Raw genomic sequence first — 27,288 nt, 5'->3', positions numbered from 1 at the left:
TGTTTCTTATAACGTATATGAGATTTATATTTTAGTATTATGTGAAATAGTACTATTTATGTTTGAAGATGATATAAAGACTTAGCTTGACTTTGAACAAGCTGAGTTACGTGAAGAATAGAAAAATAAAAATGAAGACTTGGCTGTATGGGCTTTTGACCCTTTTGCCTGTCCAGATGGACGAAAAAAAAATCTTCATACTTCATGGTTGACAAATGACAATTGTTTACACTTTAGTTTACAATTTACATGCCTTTAGTTTAATTATTTACTATTATCAAAATATTAAATAAACATTGATATTATAACCTGTAAATCACTCAGTAGTAGTCAACTTTATTAGAGATAAGTTAACAATGATAATTATTTTGTTTAAAATATTTTTTTTTGTAAAAATCATTAACTATCCCTATAACTAATTGATAATCGCTTAAAATTCTTATGATCATTAACGTAAAGCGTAAAGAATGTGTCCTGTGCTAATTATCGTGAAGGAATCCAATTACTTCCTGATCCTACTTAAATAATCTAGGAATTAAAAAAGGACAAACTATGACGGTAAGCACATTGTTTTATTTGACATCTATTTTAGATAGATAGGTTTTTTTTAGTACTTTTATTAGAGTAAAACCAATTGATGAACCTGAATAACTTTTACCAATCAATGTTACAGTACCCGCTATAAATCTTACAAATATTGATCTTGATGGTAGTTTGTGTGACTACCACAGTTTATGAGTATTATTACCAATAGGTTACTACGGGCTGCTATCCGCAACTCGACAACTATGGTGCGCCTATTTTGCGTGGTGAGGTGAGCGGCTAATCTTGCCATTGCAACTCCTCAACTTAGTTAATCAGAGTCCTCAGTGACCCCATGTGTTTGGCCCGGTATGTGGCCACACTCCTACAATCCAGACTGATGTGTGCGGCTATCTCTTCTACCATGCAGGGTCAACACATAGGACTGTCAGTGACACCTATACTTAAGTGAACAAAAGGGCTGTAACCTGTTATTACATGAGGTAAATTCTTCAAAGGTTACCTCATTCAATTGTTTTCTGTTTAATTAAAAAAAACATACAAAGTAATTATAAATAGTAGATTCAAGAAAAGGTAATGAGAAATAATCTTTAACAACTTCTTCAATATCTTAAAAATAAATTAAAGTATACACATATTGTGTTAATACTTGTCATCCCAGTCTATATTTAAGGATGTGTGTAGGACAAGTTGCGAAATAGGGAAGAGGAAACTGTATTCCAGTGAAGTCCACAAAATATTTCAAATGGGTTATACAAGTTCACAATGGAATGAAACACACAATAGCACTTCTGTTTTTATATATCAATTTAACCCAAAAACATAATTAAGTGATTATTAAACTGTGTTTTCTAACTGAAGGCTATAAATGTTTTAATGGATTTTGGAGGTAATAAAATAACAGTATGCAATGTTCCAATTAGCAGAATAACAAAATGTATATTTTCAAGTAACGTTAAAGAAAAGTCAATATGTGGTACTAAAGATGCAGTGTACTATGTTACAGCATTGTGTAAGTAAAGATTATCAATTTATTATTATTTTGTTTACATTCGAATATGTGTACAATAAAAGCAGGTCTAATCTTCTGAGGTCAGTTGCACTCTGTTCACTTACAAGATAATGTAGTCAGAAGAAATAACAAAAATAATATTGTAGCTGTTTACATGACATATTCAGACATCTACTTTGAACATTATATTATGCTTTTTCATATGAAGGACATCTTTGTGCTCTTTTGCACTAAGTAAGGATCTTCAGCTTCCACTCCATCTGCTGATTTTCCCATAAAAGCTGACCCATATCATATATGTATATACATACTTATAGGTATATATACATTATTATATCTTGAGGAGGTGAATGGGCCTGTGTTCACAGTCAGGAGACACACATTTTCTTAACAATTTGTTATGTTTTAAAGTGGTAACCTTCACTTCTGAGATTAATTACACAAATAAAACTGAGAACAAAATTTTATGAATGATGCGGGACTCACACCCGCGACCTCTCACATTTCCTGAGAGCACTCTTTCCAACTGAGCCGACCGTTTGAGTCATGTATTGTTGATAAAATCTTGTAGGCTTTGTTCAACTATAAGGTTGTGGATTCATCTATATCATATTATGGAATTACACATTACACATTTTCTAATTGTATTTAGGAATAGGCATTTATAATAGCAGTAGGGTTGGCCCTAAGCCGTTTTAGGGCAGGACCTTTAACTACTGTAAGTAGCTAAACACATGACCACAAACTTATCAACTATTTATTTATTGTTATTTACACTATATGTACAATGTCACTAAAATATAATTATTGCTAACTGAAATTACAATTTTTGTGTCTAACTCATAATATCTAAAGCTTATACTCCACTACATTGCTAACACGATTTTAATCGATTGCGAAAATACAGGCGCACTTAGGGTTGATTTACACTACCACTGCCAATAAGTGTTGGTCTAGCTAAATTATAATATTATGATTTTATCTGTTTAGAATTGAATGAATCATGCATTCATATTGATATTTTTTGACTTGTTCAAGAATATTGTACTTGAGTATATTGTAAATACATTCATGGACAAAAGTGGAACACAAGAAATAAATAAAAAATAAAGTTTTAGAATCTCTATTTTTTCGAATCGCATTTGTTATTTATTTTGGTTGGTTTTTTTATTTGTTCATCATTATCTACCTTTGCAGTTTAAAATAAACAAATAATATCTAAGTAAATACCAAATCGATAAACTTCATGTCACTTTGTCTGTTTAATACACACTTTCTTTTGTGTTCCATGACTGTATTTATGTATTGTAAAAAATTTAAATATCAACTGTTTAAAATTGAAATTCTAGTCGATTTTTCTCAACATTCGCTGATTTCGGAATAATGGCCATAATATAACATATTTAAAGGCAGTCAGGCTCTATTTAAACGTGAATATTTTCATATTTAACGCTGTATCGCGTGTAAAAGAACACCGCGAAAAGTTAAAAACTAATTCGTTACTTTCATATTGATTGTACCTTTACTGTAACGTGTTATATTTGTGGGTTAACATTTTCTGGTTTGTAACTCCTTCGTTGCATTAGGTCTTGTCCACATACAAAGAACAACAATGAACGAAGACAGATAAAGTTCGCCTTTGTCTATCGCCTCGCTACACGTACTCTGTTTTTTCTGTTGCATAACTTTCTCTCATTGTCTTCTTTATGTGTGGAACCGGCCTTACTTGTTATCTGTATACTAAAATATTGTTGTGTGTCGAGATAACAAACAAGTCGCAGATGGTAAACAAACAAACTAATGAATTAATTCGTTTTGTGTTCGTAACAAATGACTATTGGTCAGATAACAATGGCACGGTCGCGTACCAACGGTTCAGACACGCGTCAGAAATATGCTGTAAGTGTTCATCTTGGTCGTAGTATAAGTTCTACTATACAATCAATTGCCTACATATAACCTCCCAGGCATAGGCAAACATTTCGCTACCTTTTTTTCCACTCGCATTAACCCCTTTCATACCAGCTTTCGTATTCTTGGTACTAGTCACCTTGTATCTTTTCAGTGAACATCAAACGAACCTTTTTTGATCCTCTATACACTTTTTACTCCCTATTTAATCTATTTTACCCATTGACTGAGTGAAACTAATTTGGTGGGGGTGTTTGTAATATAAGTTGACTGTTTTTAGTGGAGATAATGTGTAATCAATAAATTGAGCCAACAATTATGTGATCAGAAAAGAAAACAATTATATTTTCTTCTATTGAACTAATTACAAGTGTAGTGGACAACAGGCTTTATGTCATCGCCTTGTGACCGACGCGATAACTGGCCGCTATCAAGCAACACAGTTTGATTGTTTATGTAAATCACTAGTAATTTAACCCCAGAGAGATGAAGACACTTGAAAATATTATAATTTATTTAAGTGTTGTATAAAACTTGAGTTTCTAGAACAAAGAAGACTAACGAACAGAATAAAAATAAATTATTTTTTAAATCTAGTGTCAAAGTCAACTTATTAGAGTAGGTAGTGTAGAAATTAACAGTGCACAAGTTGGTGATATTGGTAACTGGCAAAGCGTGAGTGGTGCTTATGAATGGAGGGTGCCAACATGGTAAAGTTAATAATGAGATATACTATTTTTTATGGAAGCGACAAACGAATGTACCTTATGGTTAGTGATTACCGACGCCCACACGCTGTTGATGTATTGTTATGGGAACGTTCCCCAATGAAGTTCATTCCAGATTGGTACTGCGTGGTAGAAAGGTTCTTGATAACAACAGGGGAGGAACTGTCTATCAGATAGTGATAGTTAATTTTGTGGCGTGTGGTGTGAAGGTGGAAGCTGGCGACAGGAACAGGCCAGTCAGCTCCTCAGAACATTCCCCGTGATAAATGCGGTATAAGACACACAACGAAGCGATGTCTCTAAGCAGCACCAAAAGATCGAGCCGTTCATACAGTACTAGATCACCGAAGATTAGAGCAGCTCTGTGTTCAAATGGTTTGAGCTGATTCCGTGGTGCATCAGAACAGAGAAGAGAACAATACTCCATATGTGGAGAGACCTGCGCTTTATAGACCACTAGAATGTAGGCTAACTTGGAGGAGTGATTAAATTTGAATTTAACTTTTCGTTTGTTGCCTCGGACCACCATTAGGTGGTCCAAGGTGATTTTTATATTTCTCTGTTCGTCCTGTCTATGCTTTGTGGGTAAATTTCTGAAAATCGCACTGAGGTTATTCCCCATTCCTATACCGTTAACGCCATAAATATTTGCAGAAAGTGAGTTATAGCAGTGGTAAAATACTTCCATATTATATTTTGCTGTACATACTGTCTGCGCTGTCTCTAAATTTCAGATTTCACCCAAACCCTTATTGAGCCAGAAATTTATGGTCATCTGGTTATGGAACGAAGAAACTGAACCCCAAACAATGGTGGATGTATTGTGCTAATTAAACATCGAACAGACAAAACTCTCATAACTATTTTGTAATATGTAGTAGGAATGCGACTCGCAGCTGCCGATAGCCGAGCGAGCGACGCGACCAAATTGTTATTTCAAATAAATACTCGTTAGATGAACACGTTGCCGTATATAATTACCTTGGCTTGAAATAAAAAAAAATCTCTGTCTATGTTATAATTTGAATTTGGAACGCAATGTGTGCAACTGTGCAGGCGGAGGGACGGGTGATGGGGCGACGCTTTGTGCTAACACTGGTGATCGGGATATCGGCAGGTTTTAGTTTTGCCTACATTCTGTTAACGTCGGCCGGAGTCAACCGGGACGTGGCCTGGTCTGTTTACAGGTAATGGGCGTATTTTTTTTTAAATTTATGTTTGTGGCTATGGTATCGAGTAGTTAGCACTTGCATGATTTATGTGTTATGTGCTTTGCATGCTAGCTTAGTATATGCTTTGTATGTACATGCTCTATACAGATTGTCTTACTTATTCTATTTTTAAATCAAATTAATAATTTTGTAAACACGTCTATCATCCGATATGTCATGTTTTTCCACGAAGCAAATAATGAATCGGCGCCGCTGCCGGTTAGTATTCGCTATCGTTATTAATAATACATTCTGCTGAAAACGGAAATAGTAATCGGCGAGATAAAAAAATAAATTTGTTTTATTTTAATTTATACATAATACACGATATTATATTAATAACGAGAAACAGCGAAATTTTAAATACCTTCAATATTTAAGTGAATTTTATTATTACACACGATAAAAGATAAATCGTAAACATTAACCCCCTTATTCATAATGGTCCGCTTACTTTAAACAGCCGCTAAGGAGTGTTTTTTCTCATTCTGACTTAGGTCAATAGAAGAAGACAGAGTGCGAATTAGCAATGCTTTAAGTTAGCAGACTATTGTGAATAAGGGGGTAAATATAAAACTTCAATTTGTGTACATTTAAATTAACTGTTTAGACCTGGCAGCCCTAACGTTGCGGCTGATTGAGAGCTGGCAACCACTTTATTTTCAACTCCGTACATAATTTCCTTTAATATTACGTAAAATTTATTAAAAACATATACTTGCTCACACTTAACTGGATTGAGAATCGTTTATTAAAATCATGGCAACCTCTGCTTGCGGCCATTTTTTAACTGGTTTATAGTAAATATAAAATATAATTTTTTATTAAAATTAAAAAAAATAGATGATTAAAAATTATCAACAAAAATGTATGCAGACTATTATGAGTAAGGCGGTAACTGACTTCAAATATATTTCAGCTCCGAGAAGGTTATGGGCCACTTCCTCTCAAGTCGTGATAAGTAACTTCGGCTATAGAGCCTTTCCTAATTCAGACAAATAGAACGCAATCAAATTCAAAATTCGATTGTAACTTATGGAAAATCAACTCATCTAAAATCACTTACATAAAAATGTTTCGCATATTGGATGTTGGTTGGACCACTCGCAGTTGTTATTTTTAGAAGTTTAAAATAAAATACTATTTAAATAATTAAAACACCTATTCCGTCTTGAAACTATAGGTATTTTACATTAGGTGCTAGCTAAAATTATGATTTCTTTTTACGTAACCCGACGTTTCATTACCGTTCAAGGTCAAAGTTTTCATGTGGATTGTCGCTCTTCTTACCAAACACTTAAAATCAGTAGTCAGTAAATTATCCGCATTATAATATTTTCAAAACGTATTTTCCTTGCGTGTTGTTATGCTCGAAATATGTTTAAAAACAACGCTACTATGTCCTCCTTTTCTTTAAAAAAAAAAAATAAATAAATAAGATGATAATAATAATAATATTGACACACTTTTATAGAAATTATCTTGCCCCACTCTAGGCATAGCCTGTACTATGGGGGCAAGATAACGATATATCTAATAAAATATACTTACTTAAACATACATAAATACATATGAACATCCATGACTTGGAAACAAACACCATTAATCAGCATATAAATGTGTGCACCTACCAGGATTTGAACCCGGGACCTCTGGCTCTGTAGGCAGGTTTACCAACCACTGGGCTATATGGGTCGTCAAATAATAATAATGTCAGGAGCCATAAGGTTACATAATATATAATTAATGTATTCTCATCGAACTAATGCATATCTCAAAATGAGAGTGTTGATATAATATTATAATAATGTTTATTATTATCACGAAACAAAAACATAATGAATACCAAATGAATAGGTCTGTTTTGAATAATCATTCGTTACCAACGAACCAGTGAGCACCGCCACTGCCACCGATGACTCAGATAGTGAAAATAATTTATTGAAATTTGAAAATGTCATGACGACCTTAACATTATCAAAATATGGTTTTGTTTGGAAATTATAATTTATGGATTCTTTTATTGTTAGTCATTCGTTACAGTAAGGTGTTGTTTGAAATTAAGTAATTTTCTGCCAAATGAAATTTGTCGTAAAATTTCATGTCAATGCTACAGAGCTGAATGTATAATAGCTCATACTCTGCATATTTGATGTGTGTTGTACTTGTGCACAATAATTATTGACGCTCCTGGGTCATTTGGAGAGAGAAGATAGGATATACCTGGACCTGAGTACTTAAATGGATGATTCTGAATCACTGTTCGGTTTTCTTTACAAAGCTAATTAGTTCCGTATCTATTTTTGCTAGTATTCCTCAGCGCAGAGTTAGGATGCATCACTAGTTTGATGAAAACAACATCGACGTGTCCCTGCACTGGGCCCACAGACGTGAATGTTATCTATGCGGTTTCAAGGAACTGTGCAATGAACCATAAAACTAATATTAATTCAACAACACTCCTAGGTAATTTTTAACGTCTTTTTCAAATAAAAGTGACAAAATGAGTGAAAACTACATACGTCACACTGATTATGACTGTAATGGAGTTTGCAAATTTTTATTACCAGGGTGAATAAAGCCAACATGTGACATCAAGGAATTGTGTAATATTATGTAAATGTTAACATTGAAAAACAATATACTATCTAGTCTGTTTTATTCCTTTATAACGTCTTCATTACCGTTCATAATTCTGGCGTTTCAAATGTAAATATATACATATTGTTTACTGGTTTGCATATGATTGCTGTGTTGCTGTCGGAATATTAATTTTTTACTTAGGAAAAGTGTGACAATGAAGTTTAGAATTAAAATTATTTTTGGTACTCACAAAGTACGGGGCAGGGCGCTCTAAATAGGTAGGTACTTTGGGCATGACAATATGACTGATTTTAAGACGCACATGCTTAATGAAGCGAATTTCGAGATGCTTCTATTAACCTCGTCGTATTTAAATCAATTTCACTGCGTTGTATGTGTGGGGTGAGACTGATTGATATAATTCTGAATGCGATAATACGAGCGCGCTGTGGTCTGAAAGAAGATGTCGTAACACAGATTGAGAACGGAATGGTTTGGAGAAGCGAATGAGTGAAGAAAGAATGACTTATCAATTATTTAAGGCAAGTGTGTGTGGGCAAGTCGGTTTCGGGAGACCTCGTAGACCATCATCATCAGCCGGAAGACGACCGCTGCTGGACAAAGGCCTCCAACCTCCCCAAAGATTTCCACGACGATCGGTCCTGCGCTGCCCTCATCCAACGTATTCCGGCGATCTTGACCAGATCGTCGGTCCATCTTGTGGGGGGCCTACCTACAACTGCGTCTTCCGGTACGTGGTCGCTATTGGAGGACTTTACTGCCTCAACGGCCATCTGTCCGTCGAACTTTGCCCACTGCCACTTCAGTTTCGCAATCGTTTGGGCTATGTCGGTTACTTTGGTTCTCCTACGGATTTCCTCATTTCTGATTCGATCTCGCAGAGAAACTCCAAGCATAGCCCTCTCCATTGCCCTCTGAGCGACCATGAGCTTTCTCATAAGGCCCATAGTTAGCGACCACGTCTGCGTACCGTAAGTCATCACTGGGAACACACTCTGGTTGAAAACCTTCGTCTTCCTCGTAGAACATTCGTCGACAAAATTGGTAACGTTTTGAAAAAAGGAAAGGTCCGAAACAGCCGGAACCGGCTATCTTGTATGAAATGAGTATTAATGTATATGAATGTACGCCAGGTTTGTAAGGATAGAAGCAAGTAGTGTTCTGTTGTCTCTGCCTAAGTCGACAGGAAAAAGGCTGGTGTGTGTGTGTGTATGTGTTGATTTATACACACTGTGTGTGTACACTCGTATGTATCAACTTTTTATTGTCTTTCAAAATTTTACTGATATTCGGGAAATGCTCGGTGACATCAACAATACTTCTGTCAAATGGGACGAGAACAAATGTATCCAAGACAAAATCTCTATTATTAAATAATTGTGGTAATTACTCATCCTATGACGTGTCACAGTCTGGATGATTCCAAAGTATCCGATGATTCAAAATTCCATTCCAATTGTATGAATTCTAAGTTTTGAGTTACATCATCACGGAAACTGCTTCTATTCTGAAGTCAAATTGTTATTACAATTACATATAACGCATTGTGTCGTATTTTACATATAGAAATAGTGATCGAATGAAGCAGCCATGTATGTGCGTATTGTTAGTTTAATTTTACTGAAGAACATTCCTTTAGTAGATCTTCGTTTAGGTACATTTGAACAGGATGGTGATAAGATATTTTGTTCACTACCAACATTAATTCGATACGTTATGCAAATGAATTCAAACATTTGCATAACGTATCTAATGAATGTATACACTGTTAAAATTTTTTGCTTTCATCGAACGAGTTTCCGATTGGATTTATTATGAGTTTAGCAAACTGATGCTGAAACGTACAATCCGTAGCTTACGGTCTTTATATTTCTCCTATCGTCGCAAATCGTAATTTAGTTATAAACTTAAATCTACAACTAATTTATTAATTACACCTGGGTTCGAAGCCGCTTTTCGGCGAGCCACTCTTACAACTTTTTATTAGCTATGTGTATTTGATTTAAATATTATTTATATAAAGTGCAATTAATCTGGGAATCCAATTTCTGAAAAGCGACCCCATTGATCAGAGCGTATGTCAATTTTCAGTCAAACGTCTCCAGTGATAGGATTCTTTGCACAGGATGCTGGCTAGCTATGTACCATGGCAGCGTAGCTAACTGTAGTTTTTTCTGCATCCAAACAGTACTTAGTGTGCAGCATTATTGTGTTTTGGTCTGGAGGGTGCCGGAGCTACTAGCTACGATATTTAGTGTCAAAATTATGAGTGCATTTTTTCATACGTAAATATAAATGAGAGGGGGCTAACGGGCAAAATTCTCATGTAATAGTTGGTGAAGCAACCTCCCATGGACTTCCTCAACTCCAGGGGACAAGAGATACTTTTATGTTGGTAATATGCTCTAACCTTGAAGGTCCTTAGTCGTATCGGTTCAGGAAAACTGCAGGCGGTAATTTATTACACAAAATGGCTTTACGAAGCAAGAAGTTTCTCGCTAAACGCGTGGTTGTAGAATGCCAGATGTCAACATGATGTAATTTCGATGGTTTCGGCATTTACGATGCCACTTAGAATTTTGGTAATTCCAATAATCCTGAGCAATGCATTGTAATAGAAGTATCGCTAATTTTTGACCTTTGAACTTGTCTCACCACTTAGTCTCATAAAAAAACAACTATGGCGTCATAGCACATAAGCACAACCAAGCGTGCCAAAATGGCAAGCGTTTAGAGTTCGCGTCGTTTCCCTATTTTTATCCGATTTTAATACCTACATTAAGACACTTTTCTATTATTTAAATACTGACACAAAGAAAAAAAATATTATATTGCCAATAACATTTATTACCTTTACAGTGTGTTAGTTTAATACATAAATATAAAACTATTAAAAATATATAAAGCTTATTCGAAGTGGCTAACACCGCACTCCATTTTAATATTGTACAATGTATTGGTGCCAAAATGAGAAAACTCAATGAACTCCCAACTCAGTATAAAAATGACGGATTCGAAATGCAAATGTAATATTTTGTTTATTTTTAATTGTAACAGTATTTATGGCTAGACTAAGTAAACAAACAATAACTATGAATGTTGCTCTTCGAAAAAGCTATTGTTGAGCACACGCCTCGAATTACCATTTGTATAAAAGAGGTCAATATCATATTCTTTGAGTAATTTACTAATTTATTAAAATTCTCGCAAGCACGGCACAAAAATTAATTCTGTCGAAAACTACTTGACTCTGTACGAACGTAAAAATGTTAGATGTTAATTGTTTACCAGTTCCTGCTCCTTGGCACAGAATGCCGGCTAGATTATGGGTACCACAACGGCGCCTATTCCTGCCGTAAAGTAGTAATGTGCAAGGATTATTGTGTTTCGGTCTGAAGGGCGCCGTAGCTAGTTAAATTACTGGTAAAGTGAGACTTAACATCTTATGTCTAAAGGCGACGAGCGCTCAGAATTTTTGGTGTTTTCAAGAATCCTGAGTGGCACTGCATTGTAATGGGCAGGTCGTATCAATTACCATCAACTGAACGTTCTGCTCGTCTCGTCCCTATTATTATATAATGAATGTTAGTATGTATGTGACATAGTTTGGCAGGGATGTGGAAGTTGAAGTAATGAATGAAGTACGACTGTCCCATAGATTTTTACAATCTTGTCACAAATTTAAAAAATATTATAGGGCGCTTAGTACAAGACACCCCTTTTTTGTGCAATAGAAGTATTTGCGTTAAAGAGTGAACCACGCTTTAGTTCATACCGCTTTAATCTATTTTGAATGTGTGCCCTTTAGTTTAATTTCGTATGGATGCTAGTAAACTAGCTCTTGAGTGCAATTGAGGCTTTGAATATTGATACCCAAAAGCAATTCCAGTATAAATATGGTCAGGTGCCGCGCACATGCCTCGGATGTTGTGGCTGTGTCGTGTGAGCCCAAGAAAACAGCTTTCTTGCAATTTTTATTATCGTAGTTACTCCATGACAATTTTCGTAAACTTAATTTTGCTAATGGAGGTACATAATTATTGATACAATTTAATTATGCTGTCATCGTGTTTGAAATAAACTTTTGCATTTCAGAGAATCATCACGAGATCTGGACAGGCACCCAATAGTGAACGTGGTCGAACACAGCAGCGATGAGCCCGTCCACCGTGATGAGGACCGCTCCGTGGCCGACGAGCTCGCTAAGCGGGTCAGGGTTCTGTGCTGGGTGATGACGCAGCCCAGCAACCACCAGAGGAAAGCCAGACATGTAAAAGCGACGTGGGGGAAGCGGTGCAACAAACTTCTGTTCATGAGCACCGCTGAAGGTACGGAAAAAAGTAGCTTTTAGGGCACAGTAGCATAGAAAGCAACGGGAACTAAGCCTACCGAAGGATTGTAAGGAGAGTATTTTTAGTAAAGTTGTTTTTTTTTTTAATTTCAAATAAAGTTGTTATATTATTCAAAGAAAATATCTTACAACTATATTTACAATACTATGACTACATAAAATTAAAACTATCATTACGTGGAAGCGTACCAAGAATACTGGCAGCATTACCGCGTTGGATAGCAAGGCTGATCCGTTGACCGAAATAGCTGCCAGCGCTTGAGTTTCCAGTAGCCTTACTGAGGCGCGAAGATAAATAGTTTAATTTTTTTTTTAAATTTGATTGTCTCATGCTCGGTTTACTTTATCATACAACCAGAACTAAATCCGTCAAGCTGCCGCTTAAGTGTCTACCTTCAAAATACTGTGTATTATTAGTATTTCTTATCACGTCGTCTGCTCGCAGTTCGGATAAATTGATATACCATTATATAGTGCCTATAATAGAATTTGTCACAACTTTTTTCCCCGGTTCACTACTAAAAGACAAGTATGTCAGGACTCAGTACTATGGAAGTCAGTTATCTCTGCCCTCGCTACCGTGACAGGCAGGATAGCTTGCATAGGATACTGGCTAAATGGTTACCACAGCAACTCCTTTTTCTGCTCAAGTTCTATTTCTGCTGTATTCTGAACGGCGTCGTTGCTAGTGACATTACTGATTACTTCATGTCTCATGGTGACGGGCTCGTAACTTCTTGATATAAAAAGATGGTCACCTGAAATCGAAATAGGGTTAACATTGGGGATGTCTTGCAGACAGCTCCCTGCCCGCCGTGAAGCTTCCAGTGCACGAAGGTCGGGAGTACCTGTGGGCCAAGACGAAGGCGGCCTTCCGCTACGTGTACGAACATCACCGCAGAGACGCCGACTGGTTCCTCAAAGCTGACGATGATACGTGAGTACAAACATCATATTAAAATACATTAATCACGGGGAGTGTTCTGAAGTGCTGTTTCACCTGGTTCCTGCCGCCGAGTTCCACCTTTGCACGACCCGCCACAAAGTAGGATATCATCCCCACCATCTGGATGTGTAGCGTTCCAGCACCATTGGTTTTCAAGGAACTTTCTTCCACGTACTACAAAGCTGTGGAATGAGCTGCCTTGTGCGGTGTTTCCGGGATGATACAGCATGGGTACCTTCAAAAAATGCGCATACACCTACATTAAAGGCCGGCAACGCTTCTGTGATTCCCCTGATGTTGCAAGAGAATGTGTGTGGCGGTGATCGCTTAACACCAGGTGAACTGTACGCTCGTTTGTCCTCCTTTTCCATAAAAAAAAATTAACATACAGATACGCCCTAAAGCACTACCGCTAAAGTGAGTGGCTCAATCATTATTCATATTTGCTGTCCCGATTCGCGGCCGCAAAGTACAGAAAAATCCTGTACGCTCATCGCCATCCAAAGAAGCTTCACAAGTGGTCGGAAAAGTGCAACGTAGTAATCATCCTCCGTCAGTCATGTTTTAATGGGATGTGTCTTATCAAGGAATCCCAAAAATTTTCGTGAAAAAAATAATTGTAATCCGTGATTCTTACTTAGGTATCATTTGGATTTTGATCACAATATAGAATTAAAGTTGTTTTTTAGTAAAACTTTAATTATATTTTTAAAATATCGCACTAAATTGTGGAACTCCTTATCCTTCCAGAACTTTCTACGATTTGCTAGAACAAACATTCAGTGGTTTTTCATATTTTTTAGAAAAAAAAATGTTATTTAACTATAAATAGAAACTCTACATGAAGTTAATGTGCACAGATAAGCACGGTGATTATTTATGTTACATTTCAATGTTACCCGCCATTCATTTGCATTTGACTGTGCTGCATATAATTATTATGATTTACGATCGCCACCAGCCGCCATTGTGCGCTTATCTGTTTGAAAAATATTGTCTGCTACGAATTATTTGCATTTTTGTGATGCGTGTGTTGCACAAACTAAATGTTTGTTGACGTTTCACAATCAAAACTAAATTATACCTGTACTGTTATATATTTTTTGTTATAGTGACAATCTAGTGATAATCAGGCTAGGCTTACGCGTTATATATTGCTCGTTTAGAATTTGATGGGAGCGGAAGAGAACTGTCAAATTACGTAATATTAGACTACATTAATGAACTGCTCAAAGAGCTGCAAGAAATGTACATAAATACCACGAAAATCAAAACTCGCTGTAAAAGATACTCCCTGAAAAAAGAATAGGTTAAAAAAAATGATTATTGAAAATTAAAAATAAATTGAATGGCTCTATGTACCCGAAAAACCCGTGAGGTTTTCGTGATACTTATTTCATAAAAATGTTATGTATTTGTTGTGTATTGGCCAATAAACTAAAAAAAAAGTAAACAATTTGTAATTTTTTTAAAGTGGGGTTATCACTTCTGGGATTAATTACTAATTTGAAAACAAAACTTATAAACGATACACGGAACCCGAGTCCCGCGTGCGAGTACTCTTCCACTGAGCCAACTGTTCGAGTGACGTCACCTTCATAAATCTTGATGTCTTGTTCAACTCTCATGTTGTGGCTTCAACATCAGGATCTAGTGCTACTGCTTCACGGCAGAAGAAGCCGGCATCTTGTGCAAGTCAATGCATGTAACCTCAGAAGATATGCATACTTTTTATACAATGTTCCACCATAAAAAGAAAACTAGCTTGTCATTCACCTGTCTTTTGTAATGTCTTGTAATAATAGAAAAATTATAATGTATTATACTTAAGAGACTATGTTTTCTGTATATGAATGTTTCTGTATATATAATAAAATCGAGACGAATCTACTCGTAAACTTAAGCCCCTACGTAACGTGTTTGTTTTACGGCAGTTATACAGCTGAAATATCGATGTTTTGCAAGTATTACTGTTTGCCTTAAGAACAGTAAATAATTAAAACAATGACTAAGTACACCTCGTGTAACATACGGTACGCAGTACGAGATACCACAGACATTTACGTGAATTAAGTGGAAATTGCATATTTTCAGAGCAGCGATAATGGTAAACCCAATGATATTATATACAATAAAGAGGTAGATATCGCACTAGCGCGCGCAAAATGTTGCCGACAAATTCAGACTATTGTAGTAATTTCATTTAGTCGGCTAATAGCAGCGAGCTAAGCGGAACGTTTTCGTGGCGTGACAATAATAATCTAAAATGCCAACCTGTGTGTTAAGAAAATGTAAATACTATGTTTTCAAGATATATAAGAGTGAAGGTATTTTATACCATACGAAATTATATAAATGAACGTCGTATTTGTATTTTATCACGATTTTATTTCTTATTTACAAATAAATCTCGAATTATTAACGTGGTGGTTCGAGCAAGATAGAGAATATGATGTCAACTGCAGCGCGACAAGGACAAATCATATGTGTCATAGATTAATCCAGAAGTGAAATCGTAGGCAGAATACATAGCGTTCGTAACCGCTTGATTGCGGAACTTGAGTTTTCTTGTTAGTTAGTGAGCGTCTTTCTTAAATAATATTATGATGATTATAATAAGTTCTGGCTTTCAAAGTCTTGTAATAAAGGTGGTATAGAATGAGATTAGTAATAGCAGACTATTTGATATTTTATTAGTACTTAATCTTGGAATGTACGTACCAGGAGGTCTACTCGCAAAATCGACAACGACACATTTGGAACGATACGATAATACTACGAATATACCGCAACTACCCTGTCTGCTGCGGGATGATCGAGGTAGTATATTTTAGGACAATTTAGGAAATAATGTAAAAAAGGCATTGTTGCAGTGAATGTTATACGAAATTTAATATTTTTTAATAAACAAGTGCGTGCGGCTGAACTATCAAACTACAAAAACAAGTTTTAGGGTAGGTTGCGGACGTAGACAGTAAGTGCTATCTGCTTGCGTAGGAGTTTTTTCAGTGAGAATCAATGGATCATTTTCTGTTACTCCCATTATCTTATTGTAATAAACCCTCAACAGAAATACATTAATAAATAATATAATATACAAGAAATAATAATTGTAAACTTAAAACTTTTTGAGAGCCGTCGTTAGTTTGTAAAAATGGAACCCTTATTGTTAATACATTTCGGTTTTGTTTTGATATATCTGTATGTTTTTTATTATTTTATGCACAAATAATTTATATCATCACTATGGCTATATATTATAATCAATATTAAATTATTATTTTTTAAATCAATAACACCTAATTTAAATGTAGTTTTACTACTTTATAACTTTTATTACATGAACTCATGAACAAATCGTATTTTAGGCATAAATCCCGTACACCGTGTACGGTTAAAAATCATATCTGGTGAATGATTCTGTGTTTTTGCTATGCAAATACGAAGCAATTAGCAAATTAGACTTATCTCCTTTTCACTTGCGATAATTGCATTTACTATCCTTCTTTGACGTGTAATCGTAACGTAGTGTGCTATTGCAATGTTAAATTATTCATGTGTGCATTTGTGTATCATTTACAAACACCGAATTGTCTAGGTAACCTATCTATACTTTTAAATATCATTGGGTAAACCACTAAACATTGTTGCATCATTTTAGAAGTTACACTTGTACTACCAACATGGATTTAAGCCTCTAAAATTGTAGATGCTATTTAACACTAAGGTTATAGGGATTTTAGGTGTAAGATAAATCTAAAAATCTATTTCATCCATTTCGATAACACGCTCCGTTAAAGTGAAAACAAAAGACTCCCATTCTTATTATTTCTTTTTTATCTACCAATTTTTTCATCATTATCAGCTTTTTGTGTGTTGCATGTCGCGTGACGGTCGGGCGGCGCCTATAGTTCGCAGCAGCTGACCGTGTAGTGTATAGACTATTACTCGTTTGTGCCAGTGCTCCACGCTATTTTGTTTGTTTTTGTCAGTGTTTAATGTAAATGTTGTTTGTCAGTGCTTAATGTAAATTGTAAATGTTGTTATTTATTTAAGTGAAACTTATTTGCTTTTGGTAAACAACGACACAGCTAGTGAGCTCAAAAACCTGATCAACGAGGAAAAAGCAAAGAATAGTGTTTAAATAGTTAGTTTCAGTTCTACCGTGGTTTCATAAAACCACACAATCCTTTTTTTTGGTTCCAAAGATCTCTTTCTCACTATTTATGGAACGCTCCTTGAAATAAATATCTCTAAATGACCCTTGGTAGGGTTTGATTCACGGTGACCATTGAAGAATCTATTGCTTTACGAAAAAAAATAAATATAATTTTACCTATCTTTATTTAGAGGAGACGAACTCATTTATGCTATGCCAAGCCTCCTTTTGATCAGACAGTGATTTCCAGATATTAAGGGTTTCACTTAATACCAGCCTACTTTAAATAATTTCAGATATGTGGTGGTGGAGAATCTCCGTCATATGCTGTCGGAGCACGATAGCTCGGAGCCGATATACTTCGGGTGCAGATTCAAACCGTTTACACCACAGGTAAGAACACATGGTAGGAACCAAAACTCTGCCGCCACTGCTTGTCTGTAAAAAAATCAAAAGGACACAAAGGTTATCATTACGGAAATATATTTTTCCCTGTTTTGACACTACCATTGCAGTATCCACTCGCATTAAACAATTTCATACAACTTCTTATTTTTTGTATCTTCCCCCTTTTTATAGGATTCTTGATCTGAACGGAAAAACCAACACTGTCTAAAGAATTCTGAGGAAATCAAAACAGGTGGAAATCTGAATGTACCTAATTCTTAAAGATCATTATTGTGATGAAAGACCACACCCTTTCTGTGGTCAATTCCGTCCCCATTTCTGTTGATTTCTTGCTATCTCATTAGTTGTATGCTATACAGATCAGAATCGCTAGTTCTTCCCAGCGGAAAATGCTCATAACGAAAAATGTGTCATTTTCAGTTATCAACCTTAAAAACGGTTCGATTTGACGTCTCAATAAACAATCGCAAATGAGTACACGGTTTATTGGTTATCTTTTAGTGACACTCAAATATCAAGCTATCAGTCAAGACCGCTTGTGGTAAATCCCCAGTTCCTCAGCTATGTCATAACTAGATATAGTGCTGATGATGTCACGTTTACAAAAATGGCGTCCATTTTATCCGTAATAGGGCAACTAATCTTTGACATAAAAATTTCATTGATTGAAAATGCTAAAACCAATTTTGTACTACTCTTACTGGTTCTGCATTGCTCCATTAAGGTCACAATTTTTTTCGCGATTTGCGTTGCAAGTTTTCCCAATTTTTCTTTTTTTTATGTAATCCGATGTATGTCTGGTGTTGGCTGTGACAGGGCTACATGAGCGGCGGCGCCGGGTACGTGCTGAGTCGTGAGGCTTTGGAGAGGTTTGTGAACAAGGGGCTCCCCTCACCGCACCTCTGCAAGGCGAGCGACCACGGCGCTGAAGACGCCGAGATGGGTGAGTGTTATTAACGGCTTTGTCATAAATCCTTGCTGTCTGCATCCAGTCATTAAAATGTCTAAATTTGTAAATGCAGTGTTAGAAATTTATACAGACATAAAATAAATAAATGAAAGATCTAAACACAATTCAACAACAAGGCAAATTTCGATTAACATTATTTGATAACAACTTGATTGCATTTAAATGATATTGAATGTTGATGAATGAATTGGAAAACAATTGGAGAACCTTCTTTAGACGGATATAGAAACATGAAATTGTGCGGAGACGGACACCAGTCTTAGACAGAATCTAGGGGAGATTAAGGTGTTTCAATCTCAGATTATTGATACATCTAGATAGATTGTAAAACCTTTGAAAACGTCTATTGAGGTTGACTTAATCTCTATTTTTAGCAATGCACGCACAATAACACTAAGTGACATACAAATCGCGTCTCGTCAGTCACGCACACTAAAATAATTAACCTATCCTGTTTTCATCGGTTGTCTAGCAGCAAGAGGCTCCATCTATATCTCTCTATCTCTATCGGCGTTTCGATTATTGATTTTAAATCTAAAAAAGCATGAACGTAACAGTACCTATCATGCCTGTATGTTTCGTACCTATCACTTAATTAGTTTTGAATATTAGGTTGGTGGTTAAGTTGGTCATCCCGTCGCCTTCAGGGCTTTTCTGCAATTTAAACTGATATTACACAAACACGAATATCATCCCCATCATCTGGATGTGTCGCGGTCCTCCACAGTGCAGTTATCAAGGAACTTTCTTCCACTACAAAACTATTTCTATTTCTGTTTCCGGGAGGATACGACATGGGTACCTTCAAAAAAAAAAGCGCGTATACCTTCCTTAAAGGCCGACAACGCTCCTCTGTTTCCTCTGGTGTTGCAAGAAAATGTTGGCGGCGGTGATCACTTAACACCGCTCGTTTGTCCTCCTTTTCCAAGAAAAAATAGATATGATAGAACGTGATTAATGGAAAACACACTGATGAGCTAGTGATATGTAAATCCGCAGGTATCTGCATGGAGCACATCGGCGTGAAGGCTATGGACTCGCGAGACGCTCTCCACAGAGGGCGCTTCTTCCCCTTCGTGCCCAAAACTCATCTTTTTCCAAACAGGGACAAGAGCTTCTGGTACTGGAAGTACATATACTATCCGACAGATGAGGTATTTTTCTCTAACACCTTAATCTATATATATAAAAATGAATTGCTGTTCGTTAGTCTCGCTAAAACTCGAGAACGGCTGGACCGATTTGGCTAATTTTGGTCTTGAATTATTTGTGGCAGTCCAGGGAAGGTTTAAAAGGTGAATAAATAGGAAAATGCTGCAAAATTAAATAAAAATAACAAATTTGTTTTTCCTTTGATGTGTCCATACATAATTTCTATGAGAGAATTTATGGACGCACGGTTCTGCTGTGAAACTATTTCATTACGACAGTAGGGTGCATATTTTACGAAGTAATTTTTGATGTTATGGTATATTATTGACAAATTCATATAAAAACATTATTTTATTTATTATATACTGAACAACGTCTGTCGGGTCAACTAGTAATTAATATTTTTGAAGTGATAACTTCTTTAGCCGCGTTTGGCACTTTTTGATAGGGGAAATTTTAATGGGTTCGCGTCACTGATATGCTCATGACTGGCGCACACGATAAATATATAATTAAAAAAATTAAATATATATAATTAGTGAAACATCGAATGAGTATATACTGTGCATTGTTGGAATCGTGTTTTTGTTTGATAATTTATAAATTTTTGAAATAAGTTTTAAAAATAAATTGCAATTTTCCACTTCTACCGTTTATCGGTAGACTGTACAACCCAATTTTTTTATCGTATCTATCACCATCGTCTCGGTTTGAAGACAACTTTCTAGCGACAGAAACATGTGGAGATTTTGTAGTTGATGCGTAGTATAGTACTTTCATTAGTTTGTAATGCAAGAAAATAACAACTTTTTTTAAATAATCATATTATTAGACAATTCTAAACGGTGTACGGGAACCCGTACACATTTCCTCATTTTTCTTTCTTCATTTTCACTATATAGTCACATCACTATACAATTTGAGGAATTATATCACATCTTAGATAATTTATACGTCTAGATAGACAGTAACAGCTCTGAAAACGTCGAAAATTTCTTGCATTAAGTAACATACAAATCGTGAGGTAAGACGTAGCTTGTCACGCACACTAAACTAATAAACCTGGTCTGTTTTCATCGGTTGTCTAGCAGCAAAAGGATCTATCTAACCGTTTAAATTATTATCTAAGTTGTAAATTAAATAACCTATAAAATTTGAGGATTTCCCTCTTGGATCCTATCAGAACTGTACCAACGTGCAAATGTGACTATTCTGCGAGTATGTATGTGAATGTTGCCAGTGATCACATACGGATTGCAGACGTGGTCGCTAACTGTGGGCCTAATGAGGAAGGTCATGGACGCTCAGAGGGCAATGGAGATGGTTATGCTCGGAGTTTTCCTGCGAAATCGAATCAGAAATGAAGAGATAAGTAGGAAACCTAAGTATCCGACATAGCCCAGATTTTTGCGAATCTGAAGTGGCAGTGGGCAGGGCACATAGCTCGACAGACAAATGGCCGTTGGGGTAGTAAAATCCTCGGATAGCGACCACGTACCGAAAGATGTAGTGTTAGCCTCTCACAAGATGGACCGACGATCTGGTCAAGATCGCTGGAGTAGGTCGGATGAGGGCCGATCGTCATAGCGATCGTTGGGGGAGGATGTCCAGCAGTGGACGTCTTCCGGCTAAAAATTTATGAATGTTACAGGGGCTGGACTGCTGTTCCGACCACGCGGTGTCGTTCCATTACGTGGAGCCTGAGCAGATGTACGTGTTGGACTACCTCATATACCACCTGCGGCCGTACGGCGTTCGATACGGAGCGGCGCGGGACGATCACAACCGCTCACACACCCCCTACTAATCAAGGGGGGTTTACCTGTATATAAATGAAAGTGATTCCATTTTAACGACACATACAAATAAATGACAGCTATATTATGAGACATTCCATCAAAGAGGATATAAATACTACGTAATAAGAGTCGGGACCGCGTGAATAGTAATTACAATATGGCGACTAAGTATATATAATCCGGCTATGTTTCAAAGCGAAGAGTTGCTTAAAACGTAGAGGATTTCACTTATCTCCGTTTTTTACAAGAATAATCTTGTTCACGGCTATAAAGCCACCATTTGTTAATCTATCAATGACTGCATGTTTCATACAATTGCATACAATCGCTTTTTTCTTAGAGAGTTTCGCAAGGCTGCATTCTATAATCTGACGATCGTAGTGCGATTAGATTGGGGCGTTATCACTGTACGCTTTATGAGATGCGTTTCGACTCGGATTATTTCCTTTATGGGCATCTGATTCGCGCCGGTATTATATTATATATCAGGGTTTATTCTGAAACATACGCATCCCATAATACCATAGTTTGCATAGTTAGTTACCAAAGTTATCATAGTTATGTTCAAAATGTTTTCTTACCGAGTTCAATCTCAACACAGAGACAAAGCTCAGATTTTGATTTCAACAATCATTTCACGACTTTGTCATAAATTTTTCATATTTGTTTAGTATCACTTCAAGGACAAATATGTTTGGGGAAATATGTAGGGGCGTTAAAATATTGCTTGTGTTTACTGGACTAGTCATCTACTAGGTTAAGTTAGATATTTACAGCCTTACAAATAAAACTTGGTATAAAATATACCTGAGAATAAACAAAGAATATGCCAAATGTTGACACTATATCGCTGACAACACAACAACAATTATTCTGAATTTTTCCGAATGTCAGGTAGCCTTGCAAATAAACGCGGGATATGTACTACATAATAAGCAAAATGTCTTTTTGTAAACATTTTTCATATTCTTGGTTAATTCTGATTTATAATTTTATAGCAAGTTTAACTGTCAGGCCGCTTGAGTTCGCGAAGCAATACAATTTTGGGCGATGACCGAATACACCTGTCTCTGTCACTTGCTTGCAATTATTATCTCTGTCTCGTTCATACCAGGGGCTAAGGTTATTAACCGAAATTATCATTGTTTTGCGACTACACAGTGCGATATGCGTACTATATCACTGCATAATATATAGTATAACATATTATTTAATATATTTATATAAAATTGCGTTTGTAGTAAAGTAAGGTAGTAAATTTGTATAGGACTTTACAAATTTAATATATTCCTATTAATTTTAAGATTGTGTAGTAATATAAAATATGTATTAACATTTGTAAACAATTTGTTATATTTTGAACTGATAACCCTCACTTCTGGGATTAATTGCACAAAATAAATTTGAATTCAAAATATATGAACGATGCGGGACTCGCACCCGAGATATCAACGATAAGCAACTCGAACGGTTGGCTCAGTGAAAAAAGCGTTCGCACGGAACGCGAGTGGCCTCGGGTTCGAGTCCCGCATTCTTTAATAAATTTTGTTCTCAAATTTAATTTGTGCAATAAAAATTTAAAGTAATCGAGAACTGAATAGGTTTTTCATGCATTTGAATAAATTAATGCAAAATATTGTTAATGTTTCCAAATATTAACAGACAGAAAATATTTAGACGGAAGTTGTTATATATATATGTTGTGAATATATAAGTTTCGGGTTTTTAATTCTGCATTTTTCAAACCCAACAATGTAAAAGACATAGTTATATAATATTTATATTAAGTTATTATTTTTTAGTTAAATAGCACTAGTCTTACTGAAAGCAATCCAAAGATTATCGTATAAGTACGTAAATGACTGCATATGACGCATGTTTGTGATAATTGTAATGATAAAAGACCATTAAAACCATGCACGTCACTTAACAGACACATGTGACACTCCATGTTCAGTCTTAAGGTACGGGCGCAGTGATATGTAAACGGAGTCATGGTGCACCACGTACACCTTAGTGTTTCCAATTTTTGGTTGCTATTGAGGCTGCATAATATTTTTGCTCCATAATAAATAACAATAAATTAAAAATACTTTTTAAGTTTATAAATACATCATAAAATAACAATAAGTATTATGTTATCCAAAATTCTAAATAGCAAGTTGGTCCACTATTACAAACAAAATGTGCGTATGTGAAATCTCGCTTCGTTGAACATAAAAATAATATGTTACTGTTTTGCATTGAGGCTGAGATCTATAGACCGAACTTGTTCAGTCTCGTGCCAGATTATGGCGAGACAACACGTACTGATGATGCCTCGTGTAGAGGCGAAACACGTGTCGAATTGTTTAAAAACAATTAACACTAAAGAAAACTTAAAACATTTGTATACGAACTTGTAAAACTTATCTGATTATGATATAACGCGAACTTGACTTTTGTATTCGACTGTCATATAAAGTTCAGTATAATTTAAGCTGTCAAAGGGCTGTAAAAATGAAACAAAAGATTTACGTTAAAGTTTTACGTCAGTATAGTCTAAGTACGCTCTATTGATCGGTTTGAATGTGAACAGTAACACAATTATAAATGAATATACGTAAGTTAACGTCACATTATAAATAAGTAATTATATACATTCATTTATGTACTGTAAGCAATTTTTATACCTCAGATTAAGGATTGATCTCCGCTGCGCTCCATCTATACCGTATAAACGATGCCGTGGGCGTAGTCGCAAAGTGTGGCAACTAATACAACGCCTAAGTGGGCGTACTCGAGCCAGTCTGGAACAATGTGTGACGTTGGCTTGCCACATGTTCTGTTAAACTTTGCTAATAATGGAAACTAGAATGCCGGGTTGCGTAGTATAACTTTGTAAAAATAATACTACAAGCAATAAGAAAGACACTGGTTTTAGTCATCAATATTTTGTATTTTATTTATTTCAAGGCTAAATAACACAAAGCGTATGTTAAAAAATTTGAAAGATGCCATTGAGTGTCAAGATGCCACGTACACAAGCATATAATAGTTGCGGTAATAAAAGCTATTGTTCTGAGGTAGTGCGGTATCTAGTTGCAGCGGAGACCAATCCTTAATCTTAGATAATGATATTATTATTTTGGACTATCAGAAAATGATTATTATAAAAATAACATTCCAATAGTGAGATAGCATTTAATATTCACACTCAAGCAATTGTGTACAAAATATTGTAAAGTATATAATTCAGGTATTCTATTTCTATACTACTTCTACAGTTTTTTCAAAGTAAAATATAGGCAGCTTATCACCAAAGTGTTACGATTCTAAAGTAGTAGCAAGTGAAAATAAGGTCAGTATCTATATATATAAGGAAAATATATAGTAGCTACAAAAAAAACTAAAAAACACGCTTTTTATAGAAAACCGAATTAAAAATTAACACAAATTCCTGCCTTATAGACGGTAGATGAAAATAATATAAAATAACAAAAATCTTATTTTGCAAATCGAAAAATGGAATAATTTTATCAAATTAATGTATTGTCATCGGTTTGAACGAAATCTGTCTGTTTAAAGTGGGCAAAATGAGTTGGTTACAAACAAACATACATACAGGTGAAGCTAATAAAATGCGTGTAATAACAAGTTTATTACAAGCAGTTGGCAGTTGCATACCTAATAATATGTAATCAATATACATACTTTTATACAATATATTAAAATAATAGAAATGCTGCTATATTAACCTCGTTAAGTATAATTTTATCTTGTATCTATCTTCATGTCTTACAATAAAACCAAAGATAAAAAACTCAGGCTTAAATATGTTGAAGAATTACGCTATAAGCTTAGTTATTTGATTTGAATAATATGTACTTTTTATATTATAATAAATCTTATTTTTTGTTGTCATTGTCCAGTTAAAACTTGATATATTTATAGGCAATATAGAAAATAATCAAATATGAAAAAGCTATCATGCTTTACATTTATGTCTTGTCCAAAATAATCTACGACACTCGCCTGCGGTTCCGCTTTTTACTTGCCTTAATTTTTTTATGCCATGTAGTTATTGACGTTTAATAAACTACTAGTCTCCCAATCGGCTATTAAAAGGTCGTCAAAAAATGTCGGAGCGGCATCTTACATTAACTTATAAACAAATACAGAAAACATTAAAACATTCACTCAAATTAACACCTTATTTCGTGGCAGTAATGTCCAGTCTACTGTATACGCTCATTAGAAGCTCAGACGCGAACACGAGGCAAGAACAATGCTTAGCAATTGAAATGTTTTAGAAAAATGATTAAAAATGTCAAATTCGTTTTGGTAATTTGAAGGGGTATAAGTACCCCAGTAACATGGCATATTGTATTGGACAGTTTTTCACTGAACACTTAGTCATTGCGTGGCGTTGTATTCAAAGCGAGGCAATTAACAACTAAAAGTAAACTCTGCCTAAAAGACACGTAGGCAGTTTTGCTTTAGACAATTGAGCGCGATTGTGAGTTACGCCACAATGCATATAGTATAAAATTTGAGTGGAAAAGAATGCCGGCGGTGGGAAAGAGTGGCAACGCCATTTTAGATATTTTTTTCTGGATTGCTTAAAATTATTAGTTTGACATTTGGATGAAAATCGCAGCTATATATTGCGTGAACACCTCCTTTAAAAAATATGATATTATTCTGGAGTATGGTTTTTTTAGCATTTGTGATTATATTGAATCTCTCAGTTTATATCTTTGAAAAGCTTTTATAATATTTATATTATTTTTCCTACTTTTTTTGCTCAATTTATTGTATTGTGATTTTAAATATATTTGAAATTTGGTTTGAACGAATTTGTTTTATTTATTTCACCAAGGATATAAATATTGCAAATATTATATGTAAGTATATATCTCTACTCAATGCTAGAAGGTCTTTTAATTTTCTCGTACTTCCTATCGATCCCAACATTTGTTAATATTACAAATGCATAATATGACCGTTCGATGCATCTATTTCATACCTCACTGAGGATGCGAGGACAATAGCAGGGTTTAAGTTCTGTTCTAAAACGTGCAAAACTGAAAGATGCATCATGTGTCTATGATGCAACTGCTGAACTAACTTACTCGACGTTGTGAATTCGCCATTGTTCACTGAGTGGAGAAAAATTGTATTTTTTGTGATGTGATGGTATGTGCAGGGCCACCTATGCATTTATACCACACCAGAAAACTTAAAAACGCATTGGTGGCATTTCAAGTGCGCGATCTTTTATATGATCTCGTTAACACAACAATTCCTAGTGGTGGGCGTTTTCACAAATAAACTTTTTTGTTTAACATGATTTTTATTTAAGTTCGATTCAAATATATAACAAACCTATATATTAAGAATCTATTTTACTTATAAATAATACAAATTAAGTGAAAGAGGAGAAAAAGGATCGCCTTCCCATGCTCCGGAATCCGGCGAAGGATTCAGTTGCTATATTTATATTAAAGCTATG

General features: G+C 35.3%; 1 protein-coding gene across 3 annotated transcripts; it reads left to right on the top strand.

Annotated features, from left to right (window-relative positions):
* The first annotated feature begins 252 nt into the window (after positions 1–252).
* On the top strand, positions 253–26,628 carry LOC126972834 (glycoprotein-N-acetylgalactosamine 3-beta-galactosyltransferase 1). Of its 3 annotated transcripts, none has more exons than XM_050819923.1 (8): positions 253–558; positions 5,251–5,381; positions 12,105–12,337; positions 13,159–13,297; positions 17,762–17,858; positions 18,690–18,816; positions 19,843–19,997; positions 21,647–26,628. In XM_050819923.1, the coding sequence occupies exons 1-8, from the start codon at positions 553–555 to the stop codon at positions 21,800–21,802; spliced, it is 1,044 nt and encodes a 347-aa protein (XP_050675880.1). In that variant the 5' UTR covers positions 253–552; the 3' UTR covers positions 21,803–26,628. The 3 variants fall into 3 exon arrangements, with proteins under 3 accessions (XP_050675880.1, XP_050675881.1, XP_050675878.1); XM_050819921.1 differs by lacking the exon at positions 253–558 and adding an exon at positions 3,755–4,176; XM_050819924.1 differs by lacking the exon at positions 5,251–5,381 and having other exon boundaries at positions 255–558.
* The last annotated feature ends 660 nt before the right edge of the window (positions 26,629–27,288 follow it).

The sequence above is a fragment of the Leptidea sinapis genome, chromosome 27, assembly GCF_905404315.1.
Source record: "Leptidea sinapis chromosome 27, ilLepSina1.1, whole genome shotgun sequence".
NCBI classification, from domain to species: domain Eukaryota; kingdom Metazoa; phylum Arthropoda; class Insecta; order Lepidoptera; family Pieridae; genus Leptidea; species Leptidea sinapis.
This window is presented reverse-complemented; position numbering and strand designations above follow the sequence as displayed.